Consider the following 16,804-nt stretch of genomic DNA (forward strand, 5'->3'; position numbering starts at 1 on the left):
CTAGCTGATCTCGGGTAGGGTAGAGAGAGGGCTGCTGCAATTGGCCTCCACACTTCCAGGCTAGGAAAGGGCCAGGGCTTCCTGCTCTTGATAGCCATCGACGATCCCCTGCTGGAAAGTACGTATGGGTGGCGGACAAGAGCAAAATGAGGCTTGGCCTTCTTTGGTGAAGCGGTCTGCAGACACTCGCTCACCCTCCAGGTTTACACCTGATCAGTTGGACGTGGTACTGTACGGCCGACGCTGCCCAAGCAACCGCTCCCAGCAAGGAGACAGCAGCTTCACGAGTTGAAGGGAAGAAATCAGAAGGATAGCAACAAAAAAAAAAAAACCTTTCCCTCCCGAGAGACATGTGGACACCAGCTCGCTGTGCGGGCCTGGTGCGAAAAGCACCAATTCCACATCCTAAATTCCCAAGCGAAGCTGCTTTGCGGTGGGGGGAGGGGCTGGATAAGCATCGCCCCCGAGAAGGGGTGCAGGAAGATGAAGAAAAAGAGGGAGTCCTCACTAGCAGAGGCCTCAAAGGCGCATCGACCACCCACCCACTGTGTGCGCGACACAGGCTGACCAGAGGGGAAGGAGGAATTTTTTTTTTTTTAAATCCCACTATAAAAATAGCACGGACATGATTTTTTTTTAAATCATTGTGACTGCTGACTATGCCACTGAAGTTGAGCTGCCTTGGCCAACAGCTCCTGTCTGAGGCAGTTTTCAAACTGCGAGACCATTTTGAAAAACAATCCATTACAACAACAGCAACTTGCCTTTATACAGGAGCTTTAACATAGTAAAACGTCCCAAAATTAACACAATCTGACGCCGAGCCACACAAGGAGATATTATGACAGGTGACCAAAAAGCTTGGTCAAAGAGGTAGGTTTTAAAGAGCAACTTAAAAAGGGAGAGAGTGGCAAAGAAGTTTAGGGAGGGAATTCGAGCGCTTGGGGCCCAGGCAGCTGAAGGCACGGCCGCCAATGGTGGCGCGAAGGAAATCGGAGATGCGCGAGAGGCCTGAATTGGAGGAGGGCAGAGAACTCTGAGGATGTACGGCTGGAGGTTATGGAGATAGGGAGGGGCGAGGCCATAGAGCGATTATGTAGCTCATCACTAAACCAGCACTAGACCCAAAGCAAAATATTTATTCTACACAAAGTTAATGCCAATACAGTGGAATAACAGTACTCCCTGCCTCCCTGTGCGGAGCTGCAGTAATTAGCAATGAGGGAAGAACATAACTGCTACATTAGGAATCCACGGTCCATTTCCGATCTCACGCCATGATTAATATAACCACACTAAACTGAGTTTTGCACGGTGTAAAAATATTGTGAGGATGTACACTATTTCACACAACAAAGACACCCTTCCATAACAATCAAACTGACCGCATCCACATTTCAAGGCTAACCAGAAGACCCAAGAGGACAGTCGTCAGAAATTCAGCAATGCTCGAACCCAGCCAGAAACCCCTCAAATACTATGTAACTTCTTCAAAAGGTTTGGAAGCTACCGCCAGAATTTAAAGTCTGTAAAACATGCCGAATTTAAGCAACAAAAAAAAGTGAGTGGCTGACACTAATGTCACATTTTTAAACCCAAGATTGTGTGCTGACCAGCAGGACTGAATTAGGGAAAGTAAATGTGAAAGGGTCTGAAAGTCGCAGGCACACACCAGAAACTGAGCTTAAATTAACTTACTTTCATTCTGAGCCACCAGCTTCGGAACACACGACGTACAAAACATCTCAACAGCCAAGACACTGCTCTGCTTGTCAGCTGGGCGTCTTTGGTTCTTGTGTTTCAAGTCAGCTGCCATCCAAGGCTAAGTGAAACTGAGGTGGGTGTAGGTTTGACTCAGTAGTTAATTACGTAGAGGAGGAGGAGGAAATGTCTACCTCACTGATTAATCACAAATACGGTTTGGGCTTTAAAGGAGCAGGAGTCGTCGTCGTCCTACAGGGTGTTTACAATTTAAAGTGATACTGCAGCTGACATCAAAATATCTGGCAGTTTTTAAAAAGCACTTTGAAGGCTGCTCCCTTTCAAGAGAACAGGGACTCTTGAAAACAATGGGATTAGTATGAACAACACGTGGGCGCGGCCAGGACGGAACAAAGTATCGGAAATACAGGCACTGGAAGTCCCTGGCTGGAGGCCGACTAATCAGAACCACTTCCATTTTTATTGCATGGGATTTTGCCCGTGTTTTGGGAAACGCCATTCCTCAGTCTGTGAAAACTAGTGTCTTGGTCAGTGGGAGGGGGCTGAAGGAGCTAGAGTTGATTTTACCTGCTGCCTGGGTCCAACAGGGCAAGATAAACATCTCATCTCCTGCAGCATAGCTTCCACAGCTACAACAGGACCAAAGTGCCTTACAGAATGACCCCAGATTTGATTTTACTATGTGAGATTGTGAATACAGTACAGCAAGACACAGACTGCAATCGGGACCAAGGAGCATTTCACCGGCTCTACTGACCAGCCACCTGTCTTGATTACACACAGGATCAGCTAATGCAACTCTGCTCGAATCCGCAAAACTGCTCAAGCTCAGGCAGTGTGATCATTAAACTTTTTATTTTAAACAAGTTCTGGGCGCTGGTGTATGAAGCGTTAGTAAGCTCCCCCAAAAACTAATTAGGTAGGTGTGCTATCCAGTCAGACACTGACCCCCCTTACAGAGCCCAGCAATGTGCCAGTCCGTGTTGAGTTAATTGCTCTCGGCTGGACTGGCAGCTCACAGCATTAAAGCTGGACTTCGCATCCCTGAGCTCGGGGGGAAAACACACACAAAAACCAGCCAGGATCCCTGCTCCTGATCCCTTAAAAAGCGAGCAAGAATTTTTAGGAACAGGAAAAGGCCATTAAGCCCAAGAACCTTGTCCTTTTTGCGTCTGGGGAGAATTCCACAATTTCTCTCCATTAGTTCAAAGCAGAACTGGACTCTCACTTGGCCGCTTGCACTGAGTGCTGGATCCTACTGTGCATTTAGTTTGGTGAATTAAACCCAACACAACTTCAGAAAGTTACATGATCGATGTTAAGCAGTTTCAAAGGCACTTCTACTCATCTCAATTATTCAGCAGTGCGACTTGAAAACTCCACTCCTGTTGAATAGAGTGCGTGGGCTTAAAAGCCTTCATATTCTCATGTCCTTTAATATGCTCGTATTCCTTAATTAAGGGTCTCTTTGAAATACATTTTCCACAGTAGCCAGAAATAAGGAGCTACTAAGATCTAACGTTGAGGTTTTTTTTTTAAAAAAAAAAAAGGACACAGGTAAGCAGGTGAGAAGGTTTAAATGGTGGCATCCCCAAGGTTTAGAGCCGGCGTGTTGGTGTTGAGGCCATTCGCCCGTTATAGGCAGTGGACAGGAAAACAAGTAGCAGGAGGCAGCCGTGCCACTTTGCGGGACTGTAGCACTGAGCTTATATCCAACTGAATGGGAGAGCGGCACAGCAAGAAAGGAAAAGAAACTCCCGAGCAGCTGCAGGGAAGACAAGAAACGGGTGAGGGAGGAAAACCCGCCATTATTGAAGCAGGAAACTCTGTTACAAAGAAAAATCCCACAGCAAAATATTCCCGAAACAGCCAGTGCCTTTGTGATCGACTCCTATGGTAATGTCGAACGGTTAGCGGCATTTGCCAGATATAGGCGTTTTTTTTTGACAAGCAGGGACGGTGCAAGTGGTGTATTTCAACTACATGAAGTCATCACTACTGTACCTCAGAAACTAGCGCCTTATTGCTCATGAACTCCCCAGTTTCCACTAGTTCAATACAACTGAATGTGTAAAATAGTTTTTTTTTTTTTTAAGACCCCTTAAGCTGTGTCTGTGTGTGCCTGTGCGTGTGTCTGTGCGTGCGTGCTGTACTGAGGGAGTATTTTAAGAAATCAAAGTGCCCAAACGATTTGGCTCTGGATTACACACAGTATTAGTGAAATCATTACTTTGATGATTTATTTACAAACTGCTCCTGTGTCAATTCTTCCTAAGGATGATTGACTTGTTCCTTTCAGCCATTCGGTATTTGGATTTCAGGGAATGCACCAACAAAGGCCGAATCCTTCCATTTCTAGAGAATATAAAATATTGTACCAATTCCCTGCCAGGCTCCCTTTTGTTGTGTTGGGACAATTTTCTTTCATTTATGCATTGACGGGTTTGCTTTCTTTTTTTTATATCTCCTCCAATTTTCACCGGTTTCCTCTTTCTCACTCCCTCTCTTCTGATAATATTGTCACGCGCTAGTGTCCCATCACTGGGTCCAACAGCTCTGTAGTATTTCATCCAACTGGCTATTCTTTATGTGGGAGATTGGCCAACCAATGTCCGCAAGCTATCTGAGCAAGGGAAGGGAGGCCTGAGGGGGGGGGCTCACCACATCCAAGCCTGATCATGCCCTCATCCATCACCCATATAATCCCAGAGGTTGCTAGTTATCCAGCAGGAAGAGGAACCATGGCCAACTCATCCCCCTTCTAGCCCAGAGACACAGAGCAATCGTGCACCCAAACTCCCACCCTAGTTGAGGTCAGCTAGCTCGGAGATCAAATCTGACACCTTCCTGATCGTGTGGTTGAGTGCCACACGGTGCCATGCATTTACCAACCGACTTATCATGAAAAATTGCCAGTCTTACATCAACAGTCTTATTTTTGTTTGTCATGTCGACGTCGCAGATGGTCACTGGACTGTCTGACCATCCTAACCGACGAAGGTGGGGCCACTTTGATTAATTGTTGTGAAGATGGTTCAAAGAATAGCTCAATGGCCCCATTGAATAGGAACGAAAAACACAAAATATTTCCATTTATAGCCCAGTATCCCAACAGCAGCAACAACTGTACCGCCCAAAAAAAGACAGCACTGCTTCCTGAAACTGCAGCGCCGACCAGCCTCAACGTATGCAGGACACACACAACCTTAACACCAAGCTTCTAAGACTCAAGAACCTGGCACTAGGCTTTCACCTGGTATTACTTTACCGGCCAACCACTGACACGGATACATATGCCAAAATAAAAAACTACTTTCTAATCTTACAACATTAAAACTTATCCATTTATTACAAGTCATAAACAAACAAATCTTCAGAACTCACTTTGCATTGATAACAGAACGTGGGAGTTAAATTAATTAAATTATTGGGCCAGTAATTCCTGTCCCAACGCGTGAGTACGGTCGGGGTACTCACGCGTCTGGCCGGAGGAAATGCCGGTTTTCAGCATGCACAGCGCATGCGGGGAAAACTGGCATTTCCTGCCCTCTGAACGAAGGGGTTCAGAGGCAGAACGCGCGTGCCTGCACAGGCAGCGCGTGCGCAGTAAAATTCCTTTTTTTCCCCTCAGTGTTACGCGCGTGTAAAGGCCTCCGGTCTTTACGCGTGGAAAAACAAGACGTAAGTATTTAGTTTTTCAGGTAAGTGGGCTTTTAGTACAATGTAGAAATTTTTTTTCCACAGGTTTGTTATTTTTAAAGAATTTACAGGATGGTAAGTTTCATTTTAGACCCTATTTTTAAAAAATTTATTTTTTTCAAAAAATTGTTTAATTGTTTAAAACATTTTATAAAACTTATTTATAGTTATTATAATCAGTGGGATGTTTTTTAAAATTTTATTTAAAAGTTAAAGTACAGGAAACTTTGGTTTATCCGGAGGTTGTATGGCCGGAAACTTTGCTCTAACGGCAGAAATCAGCAGCCGTTTTAGTTCATTTTTTTTTCTTCTCCTAGCATTCTGTTAACAGGCAGGCTCTGGAAAGCGTCTTTGGAGATTCGCAACAGCTTCAGAGACGCTTTAAGGTACGGGCCGAGTGTTTACGAGCTGTTGCTGAGCAACAGTGTTTGTTGTCAAATACGGAGATTTTCATCTCCGTATGCTTCAACGTTGACTTTGCATGTCCGGCACTTTTGATAGATCGGCAACACGCCGGTCCCGGATATCAGAACTTTTCCTGTAGTGTTTTGGCAGCCCATACTTTGAGTTTGACAGCTCTTACTGTCAAACTCATGAATGAGTTTCCCCTCCCCGATTGGCTGCACAGTGCTCACCTGATCCCAGCCGGCACATCGCACTAACTACGCCGCTGGATCAGGTTAGCACAGCGCGCCGACAGCTGAACCGGGCCAGTGACAGGAAATGCAAGCAGGCCTGGGCTTCAGATGTCAGCGCGCAGGGTGAGTGCAGATCGGGGGCTTGCATGCGCGGCAAGCTCCCGATCCTAATTTCAGGGCCATTAAATTTAAATTTAATAAATAAATTTATTAAATTAAATTATTAAAGCCTGTCACTTTAATTCACCGCTTCACTCCCACTCTGATCTCTCTGTCCTCGGCCTATTACACTGTTCCAATGAAGCTCAACGTAAGCTCGAGGAACAGCACCTCATCTTTAGATTAGGCACTTTACAGCCTGCCGGACTCAACAGAGTTCAACAATTTCAGATAATTATCCCTGCCCCCATTTTTCATGCATGATTTTTGCCACTTCCATTTGCAACATTTTATCTTTCCTGCCTCTTACAAAAGTACAGGATGTTCTTTCAATTCCTTCCTCCCCTCCTAAACAACCCCCCCCCCCCAACCCCCATCTCTGCACCTGCTTAATATGTTACATCTCCAGCCTTTTCCAGTTCTGATGAAGGGTCCCAGGCCTGAAACGTTAACTCGGTTTCTCTCTCCACAGATGCTGCCTGGCCTGCTGAGTATTTCCAGAATTTTCTGTTGTTACTTGAGTTAAATTAATGAATTGTTTCATGTTTTCCCATCTGTCATTATAAACGTGACAATCTGGTTAATTGGGAAGCCACCTTTCAGAAGTTGCAGATACAAACACAACCACCTGCATTTGCTTTTCCACCACTGTAAAGTGCTGGTTATGTCTCCGGGTTCTGTGCCTGGAGTTCTGCCTATCCCCACCCCCACACATTAGTTGTCATTCTACCTCTCTGACAATATCATTAAGGAGAAATCAAGGACTATGTTCCTAAACAAGAACAGCGTTTTCAAGAGCTTTCATTGGCTGTGGTACTGATCTCAGCTCTCACGATGACTAGGCTATATAATACAAGTACAGGTAATTGCTCAGCCAGCACACCAGATGGTGCTGTTTTATGAGTAGATATCTAAATCAGCTGTGTACTACTTCAGCACAGCAACTCTCATTATTACAGAGGCTTCCCTCGCACTTACTAATATTAGAGCTTCCCCAGTGATCACAGACATTACAATATGGGGATAAAAATAAATTAAAACTTACAAAAATCAAAAATTGCAAATCAGCAAACAAGCCAGTGTGCTTTTTCTGCACGGACTTTTCCCATTATCAGGAAAGCTCCCAATAAGAGGAACTAAAACCCAGCACCTGCGAGAGAGATAGAGAGAGGGGGAACGGGAGGGTCTCATCCATTCAGCTCAGTGGCAGCCATGTAATTTTTACTACATCCACCCTCTTGGTAAATGGGATGTTTAAAAGAAGTGAAACCCTGAAGTTAGAGCCCTATACAAAACACCATTGCATTTATACAGCACCTTTGACGTGGTGAAATGTCCCTAGGCACTTTCACAGGAGCGTCATCAAACAAAATTTGACTCTGAGCCACATAAGGAGATATTAGAACAGGTGGCCAAAAACTTGGTTGAAGAGGTAGGTTTTAAGGAGATCTTAAAGGAGGAGAGAGGGGTAGAGAGGTGGAGAGGTTTAGGGAGGGAATTCCAGAGCTTAGGGCCTAGGCAACAGAAGACACGGCCACCAATGGTGGAGCGATTAAAATCGAGGATATGCAAGAGGGCAGAATTGGAGGAGCGCAGAGATCTCAGAGGGTTGTAGGGCTGGAGGAGGTATGGGAGGGGCGAGGCCATGGAGGGATTTGAAAACAAGGATGAGAATTTTAAAACTGAGGCGTTGCTGCACCGGAACGTAGGTCAGCGAGCACAGGGGTGATGGTTGAACGGAACTTGGTGTGAGTTAGGACACAGGCATTAAAGAGTTAATCACACTGAAGGCAGCATTTATTTGTTGAACACTGACGAGCTTGGCACACCATCACGGCCAACTCAACAATTACAGCCTTAAAGAACAAAACTCAAATGTATAAAACATGAGTCAAAGTATTTACAATTAAATTAATCTCTGAATAGTTTTAAAAATACCAGAGAGAAGGGAAGGATTGAACATAGTGCCTTCTCAAATCCTCAAGGCATCCCTGAGTGCTTTATATCAAATGAAATATTTTTCAAAATTTGCACACAGCACGATGCCACAAACAGCAAAGGAATAAATGACCAGTTAATCTGTTTCTCGAGGTAAAATTCTCATCATTGCTCTTAAATCTCTCCATGGCCTCGCCCCTCCCCTATCTCTGTAACCTCCTCCAGCCCGACAACCCTCCGAGGTCGCTGCACTCCCCGATTTTAATCGCTCCACCATTGACAGCCGTGCCTTCAGCTGTCTGGGCCCTAAACTCTGGAATTCCCTCCCTAAACCTCTCCACCTCTCTCGCCTCCTTGAAGATGCTTTTTAAAACCTACCTCTTTGACCAAGCTTTTGGTCGTCTGTCCGAATAGCTCCTTATCTGGCAAATTTTGCCTGATAACGCTCCTATGAAGTGCCTTGGGACGTTTTACTAAAGGCGCTATATAAATACAAGTTGTTGAGGTGTCAGTTGAGGAGGAATGCTGGCCAGACGCTGGGGTAACCTGCTTGCTCTTTGAATAATACCACTAGATCTTCTAGAATCACCTGAGCCTAAGCTCTCCTCTGAAAACTGGCACCTCCAACACACATCAAATCAATGATTATAGGGAAAAAAAAGGTAATTCGCCAGCGAGTCCCGCCAGACAGGACAGAGTGAACATCAGCTACGAGAATCGGGAATAATCTCCCTCAAAGTCAACAAGCCTGCCAAGACTTGCTGTATTGGAAAACAGCCACTTGGATGCGGTTTTTGAAGACTATTGAACTGAACCTCGAGTAAGGGGGCGAACCCCTCTGCCCCGATAAACTCACTGAACACAGATGCCTCGTCCTCTCTGATAGCTGGGACAAACAACACTCGATACACCACTATATATCAGGGCTATGAACTAATGTATGTGGGTTTATGAGGACATGAAGCTAAATAGCAGCAACAGTAAAGAGAGCAGATTTCACTAGATTAGAATATCTTCCATAATCTCACGTCTCCTCCAAAACAAACAAAAAAGTCTATAGCTGTTCCTGGAGTACTTCACACAACTCGCAGCCGTGATTACACACTTTTATGTAAGAAAGACAACGGCGTGGAATCCTCAGTTTGCCACCACCGAGTAGCAAGACAGCAAAAAAGGGAAGGGACGAATTGAGAAAAGGCCCCAGTTTATATCTGTAGGAGACATCTGAGCATGAAGCTGTCAAACACCATCGGCTCCTGATGTTAAAGCTGAAATGTCTACTGCACTGGATTCCTATTCCCTGATGGGTCAGCAATCTCAAATAAATAGCTCGGTCTCCTTCTTGTAGCCTAGTAATCAAGCTTTAAAAAAATATATAATTCTGGACCGATGCCATGTGAAAGGCTACCTAACAATTAGTCTTTTATCCCTTAACTAATTAGATCAGATAGACAACTGCTGCCAGTTCAAATGTGGTAGGAACTTGTGAATAAGATGAGAAAGTTTCCCTTCCATCTAGTCTGCAGCTGTGTATAATTTACTGAAAACATAATGACAGACACCACAGGAAAATCAAAGAACTCAATGACACCCTGTTTACAAAGCTATGAGCCAAGAAAATATTCCAACTGGCCAGTGACGCAAGAAAACTACTAGGCACTTGGTCTAAGCGTTAAACAAAGCTTTAATCAACTGTTTTACAACATGGAGGTCTAGTTGTGTCCTTCACTAGTTCCTGTTAAGAATATCCTGCGCAAGCTGGGCCCATGCCGGAGTATTTATACTCTCCCTGGACAGCGCCACCCGCAGGCCGCTCAGTTGATTCATGTCAGCCAGTCTGTGATCAGTCAGAATGGTAACCAAAAGTTAAAAGTCATCACTGACACAAGCTCCCACAGAGAGAGAGACTTTGATGAACTGGAACACGAGAGATCCACCTGGCTCTCCTTTATAAGGCTATTTTTTTTTTTTTTTTTTAAAGTCAGCAGTCCCCATTCTATTAGGAGCAGCAGCCTTTGGATTGTACTCAAGATTCTTTAAGCTGCATCGCAGGAAAGATCCTCCGCCCTAAACAAACCAGACACGATCTTATCACTAGTCAACATAGGCACTATTTTAGGAAACCCAAGACCAGTGTTGCATCAAGCAGAGCATCAACAACTGAAGCCAGTTGTACTGGATAAAAGAAACAGGAAGCAATGGGAGTTCACTGTACTTTGGAACTGCCATTGCTCCATTTTATAACTAACTGACCACATTGTGAGGCGCAAGGACACATTTAGTAAGCAATAAAACAGAAGCAGTTGCTTATTGACATGACTCTGGGTTTGGGAAAGATAAAAGCTACAGGTGAGAGCAGGGGACGTGGACCATGCAGGTGTGAAGTACTTGCCTCCGATTATTTGAAAGTTTCCAATTTGATTCATTTTACAGCACAACACATCTTTCTCAGTGAGAAAACAGGTTCTACCAGCACCAACTTGCCACCGAGTCATTATCCATTGACAGCAACTTAAAATATGGGCGTTGAAAATATTAAGGACTAATTACAGAATAATAATCAGCTAATTTTGAACTGAAACAAGTCCCGTTTAGAAAGGCCATGGATTTGTCGTAGCTACCACTGGTGTTCAAAAACCTGAAATTAAACCTTTTTGTTCCCTTCACGTTGTCGAAATGCTTCTACCTGAAGCGGTTCAGGGCTCAAAGTGCTCTGGGACCCCACCCAGTTTACACTGCGAAGTGGATTTCACAGCATTAGTGGCAACTGAGAAACTACACATGCACAAGACTGCACATGTACAGTTTAAAATTGCGACTTAAACTTTCTGGCCACAGACATTCCCTGGTGTTGATGCAGGCTCTCGTATGCCAACAATGTAAAAAATGCATAGGTGTCAACTTGTGCACAGTACTGGGGGGAGCAGGATGGAGGTGAGGGTGCCTCTCCGCGCAGCCTTTCCCAACCACCTGTGGGGAGATGTTTAGCTGTCAACAATGCCCGAGAGCATGAAGAGAAGGAGAGGGATATGTGCACGTGCTTGGAGCGCAGTCGTGCGCACGTAATTGAAATAGAAAACTTTTAAAAAAATTGTTTACAGGAAGCTCGTCAACTGCCTCTCCGTCTCCACCCCACATTATAGCATAAGGCCATTATATCTCACAACACTGTCCGTTTGACAGGTCCAACTCGCCTAGGCAGGTTCTCACCATGTTACTCAACCCTGGGTCCTTTCCTGGTAACTTAGCCACAACTCGATTACCTTCTAGATGCAACACCTGCCCCTATACCTCCCCCCTTCCCACTGTCCAGGGCCCCAAACACCCCTTCCAGGTGAAACAGCGATTTACTTGTACTTCTCGCAATCTAGTATACTGTATTCGCTGCTCACGATGCGGTCGCCTCTACATTGGGGAGACCAAATGCAGATTGGGTGACCGCTTTGCGGAACACCTCCGTTCAGTCCGTAAGGGTGACCCCGAGCTTCCGGTCGCCTGTCATTTTAATTCACCGCTCCATTCCCACTCGGACCTCACCGTCCTTGGCCTCTTGTATTGTTCCACGGAAGCTCAACGTAAACTCGAGGAACAGCACCTCATCTTCCGATTAGGCAGTCTGCAGCCTTCCGGACTCAATATCGAGTTCAACAATTTCAGATCATAAGCTCGGCCCCCATTTCATTTTCTCTTGTAATTGTTCCACTCCTTTACCCCCCCACCCCCCCTTTCCTTTTGTTTCTCTCTCACACCTGGCAGCTATCTTTTGCCCTGCCAGTACACTTTACACCTAATCTCAGCCTATTACCATCTCATCTAGCTTCTAATCTCTTTTACTTCTTTTGTTTCTTTTATTCTTTTGTCCGATCGCAGCCCTGCCTTCGATCTAGTTTCTTTTCTTTCCAGTTTTGAAGAAGGGTTCGACCCGAAACGTCAACTCAAATTTCTCTCCACGGATGTTGCCTGACTTGCTGAGTTTTTCCAGCATTTTCTGTTGTTATTTCGATTACCTTCTAGGTGAGGAGTTCCACAAGACTGGCTGGAGTGGTCTCCTCTACATTGGGGAGACCAAACGCAGATTGGGTGACCACTTTGCGGAACACCTCCGTTCAGTCCGTAAGGGGGACCCCGAGCTCCCGGTTGCCTGTCACTTTAATTCACCGCTCCATTCCCACTCAGACCTCACCGTCCTCGGCCTCTTGCATTGTTCCACGGAAGCTCAGCGTAAACTCGAGGAACAGCACCTCATCTTCCGATTAGGCACTTTACAGCCCTCTGGACTCAACATAGAGTTCAACAATTTCAGACCATAACCTCGGCCCCCATCATTATATATATATATTATATATATTTATTATATATATATATATTTTTTATCCACACTTTTGGTTTGTGCCTTTTCCTTTTTTTTTTCTCTCCCACATGGCAGCTGTCTCTCATTCTGCCAGTGCAATTCACACTTCATCTAGAGCCATCTTTTGTTTCTTAACCTGTCCCATTACCATCTCGTCTCGCCTTGAATATCTCAATGTCTCTTAACCTCTTCTGCCTCCCATCCTATCACAGACCTTCCGTTTTGTTCTTTCATCCCCTTCCCCCCTTTCCCAGCCCCTACACTTGCTTAAAAATCTGTTCCATTTCCTACTTTTTTCCAGCTCTGACGAAAGGTCATCGACCTGAAACGTTAACTCTGTTTCTCTCTTCACAGATGCTGCCTGACCTGTTGAGTATCTCCAGCATTTTCTGTTTATATTATATAAAGGCATGAAGCTTCCACTAGGAGCATAATCGGCAAAATGCGCCCAGAGCACGCCGGACATTGCGCAGGTTTTGCCCAGGTGATGTTACGCTCATGCTTCTGTGCAAACTCATTAGCATAAGCCCAAACGCAGAATCTCCCGTGAATCAGTGCAATCAAGCAGCGTAATCGATTGTAGTGGATTCGAGACTGGTGCAGACCATTCTCCAGCAAAGAGGAGCAGGATTGCTAAGAAATGAGCCAATCTTCAACTGACTCATTAAATGCTCTGTCTTGCTTTTTAATTGGCTTCAATTGACTGCTGCCCACGACTGTCTTCAATTAACAAATTACGGCAAAGCAGGACACACCTGCGTGGCTTCAATTGACTGCTGATCACAGGTCTTGGGTGCCAAGGGCTGATCAATTGACTGAATTTAAAGCAATTTAAACTGAATTTAAAGTAATTTAAACTGACTGTAGCAGCAGCAGGAGAAACAGACCTGGGTCAGGCTTCAATTGACTCCTGGTCACTGCAGGTACAGGTGATTAACGCTGGATTCACGTGACCACAGGTACCTGTGCGTCCGAGATTCTGGGCGCAATGTGATGAACACCCCCGAATGGACGTGTAATACCCACTGGAAATGTTATGTACGCTAAGTATGGTTATCAATCTTTAACTTAGACACTGTATTATCATTGTTATAAATCCCTGGGTTAAAGTTGCCCATGTGAAGGTACGGCAAGAACTTTTAAGGACACAATGTGACTAAGAGCAGACTTTCCATAATTCTGCACCAGTATCAACTGTTGCAGACAGTGAGGCTGCGCAGTCTCCAGGCAGAAACCCCAGGAGGAAGGGGTGGAGTCGGGTTTTTCGAGCGGGAAACTGGAGCGACTGGAAGAAGAGGGCAGGAGCTCTGAAAATAGGGCTCAGGAGGCAAATGGCTGCCGCATCCCGTCCCGGGCTTCCAAACTCGGCTGCCGCCCTTCGTATTAGTAGCTCTGCATCCAGAACTCAAAGTGGGATTCAGTGATCGTGAAGAGAATTCAACGAAGGGGTTCGGAGTCGTAAGTCTTGCAGACATTATACATACCATGAGCTCCAACTTAAGCGCGCCAACGAAAGAGTGCACTCGAATTTGGACACAGGGACAGATTCTCCTTTGAATCCATATAAATGGAGAATGTATGTTTATTATGTCTAGATTCATTCTAATGTATGCAAATGTCTAATTTAGGTCATTGACCCGTAATCTTCTTATACTGTCTGACGTTAAAACTATAAAGTAAGATAATTAGAATTAAGCCATTGTAGTAGTGATCTCCTTACTGGACTATAGAATACTGTCTACAACAGAGACCACATAGAGAACCGTGAAGGGGTTACAGACGCAATCGATGGAAACTCGCCATGCTGACCTGGGGGCGTGGCCAGTTTTGTGGGTGGGCAAATGGACTTTTGAACCAGTGTAAAAGATCCCGGATGCGCCACCGTAAAGTGGTTATGGGCGCAATTCACTTACGCTTAAAATTCCTCCATCTTTAGCGCTACTTCATTCGATTCCACCCAGAGTACATTGGTCAGAAATCATGCGTAAACTCCAGACCAAAATATTTTTGGCTCGGTCAGCCCTCCTAACCCAAATCAAATCTTTCCTCCTTCACCCCTCAATAATACCGCACTTGCTCCCACAACACTCGAACTTTATGGAAGTCATCAAGAAATTCAGAGGCAGAGACTCGCGTCAGTGCTCGGACTGTGGCAGATTTTAGTATCAGCCTATTCAAACTACATTTAAAAAAGGTGTGCTTATCTTATAGGATGAAATATGCAAATGTTCTTGTTACATAATCTCAATTCAGTTAACATTGCAATTCAGGGATTAACATAAGCAACTATAAAGTGGGAAAAGGCTTTTTAGCCCATCAAGCTCACATCTGCGGAGTGTGTGTATAGAAACATAGAACATAGAAAAATAGGAGCAGGAGTAGGCCATTCGGCCCTTCAAGCCTGCTCCGCCATTCAATATCATGACTGATCCTCTATCTCAATACCATATTCCCGCTCTCTCCCCATACCCCTTGATGCCTTTTGTGTCTAGAAAGCTATCTATCTCCTTCTTAAATATATTCAGTGACTTGGCCTCCACAGCCTTGTGTGGTAGAGAATTCCACAGGTTCACCACCCTCTGAGTGAAGACATTTCTCCTCATCTCAGTCCTAAATGTCCTACCCTGTATCCTGAGACTGTGATCCCTCATTCTAGACCCCCCAGCCATGGGAAACATCCTCCCTGCATCCAGTCTGTCTAGCCCTGTCAGAATTTTATACGTTTCAATGAGATCCCCTCTCATTCTTCTAAACTCTAGTGAATTCAGGCCTAGTCGACCCAATCTCTCCTCATACGACAGTCCTGCCATCCCAGGAATCAGTCTGGTGAACCTTCGCTGCACTCCCTCTATGGCAAGTATATACTTTCTTAGGTAAGGAGACCAAAACTGCACAAAGTACTCCAGGTGTGGTCTCACCAAGGCCCTGTACAACTGTAGTAAGACATCCTTGTTCAGGTACTCAAATCCTCTTGCAATAAAGGGCAACATACCATGTGCCTTCCTAACTACTTGCTGCACCTGCATGTTTGCTTTCAGTGACTGGTGTACAAGGACACCCAGGTCCCTTTGTATATCAGCATTTCCCAATCGATCACCATTTAAATAATGCTCTAGCTTTCTGTTTTTCCTACCAAAGTGGATAACTTCACATTTACCCACATTATACTGCATCTGCCATGTATTTGCCCACTCGCTCAACTTGTCTAAATTGCCTTGAAGCCTCTTTACATCCTCCTCACAACTCAATCCTGCCTAGTTTTGTGTCGTCAGCAAATTTGGAAATACTGTATTACATTTGTTCCCCTCATCCAAATCATTGATATATATTGTGAATAGCTGGGGCCCAAGCACTGATCCCTGCGGTACCCCACTAGTCACCGCCTGCCACCCTGAAAAAGACCCATTTATTCCTACTCTCTGTTTCCTGTCTGTTAACCAATTTTCAATCCATGCCAGTATATTACTCCCAATCCCATGTGCTTTAATTTTGCACACTAACTTCTTATGTGGGACTTTATCAAAGGCCTTCTGAAAATCCAAATACACCACATTCACTGGTTCTCCCTTATCTATTCTACCAGTTACATCCTCAAAAAACCCCAGTAGGCTTGTCAAACACTATTTCCCTTTCATAAATCCATGTTTTTTTAAAATTCATTGATGGGATGTGGGCGTTGCTGGCTAGGCCTGCATTTAATGCCCATCCCTAATTGCCCTCGAGAAGATGGTGGTGAGCCGCCTTCTTGAACCGCTGCAGTCCATATGGTGTAGGTACACCCACAATGCTGTTAGAAAGGGAGTTCCAGGATTTTGGCCCAGCGACAGCGAAGGAGCGGCGATACAGGTCCAAGTCAGGATGGTGTGTGGCTTGGAGGGGAACTTGTAGGTGGTGATGTTCCCATGCGTCTGCTGCCCTTGTCCTGCTAAGTGGTAGAGGTCGCGGGTTTGGAAGGTGCTGTTGAAGGAGCTTTGGCGAGTTGCTGCAGTGCATCTTGTAGATGGTACACACTGCAGCCACAGTGCGCCGGTGGTGGAGGGAGTGAATGTTGAAGGTGGTGGATGGAGTGCCAATCAAGCGGGCTGCTTTATCCTGAATGGTGTCGAGCTTCTTGAGTGTTGTTGGAGCTGCACTCATCCAGGCAAGTGGAGAGTATTCCATCACACTCCTGACTTGTGCCTTGTAGATGGTGGAAAGGCTTTGGGGAGTCAGGAGGTGAGACACTCGCCGCAGAATTCCCAGCCTCTGGCCTGCTCTTGTAGCCACAGTATTTATATGGCTGGTCCAGTTCAGTTTC

At 45.3% G+C, this 16,804-nt stretch overlaps 1 protein-coding gene across 4 annotated transcripts in view; it reads right to left on the reverse strand.

Moving 5' to 3' along the window:
* Positions 1-16,804, reverse strand: part of LOC147103332 (phosphatase and actin regulator 4-like) — a 184,273-nt gene that overhangs the window by 85,985 nt on the left and 81,484 nt on the right. For 2 of the 4 annotated variants that reach the window (XM_085962813.1, XM_085962812.1), the window contains exon 1: positions 1,699-1,892. The exons of 1 other annotated variant lie outside the window; for it this stretch is intronic. In XM_085962813.1, the coding sequence (XP_085818939.1) occupies positions 1,699-1,816 (118 nt within the window). In that variant the 5' untranslated portion in view covers positions 1,817-1,892. Of the gene's footprint in view, positions 1-1,698; positions 1,894-16,804 lie in introns of those variants that run through there. One more of the 4 variants, XM_085962814.1, reaches the window with a different exon arrangement.

The sequence above is a fragment of the Somniosus microcephalus genome, chromosome 20 (genome assembly GCF_052327205.1).
Source record: "Somniosus microcephalus isolate GS21.2 chromosome 20, FLI_Smic_1.0, whole genome shotgun sequence".
NCBI lineage: Eukaryota > Metazoa > Chordata > Chondrichthyes > Squaliformes > Somniosidae > Somniosus > Somniosus microcephalus.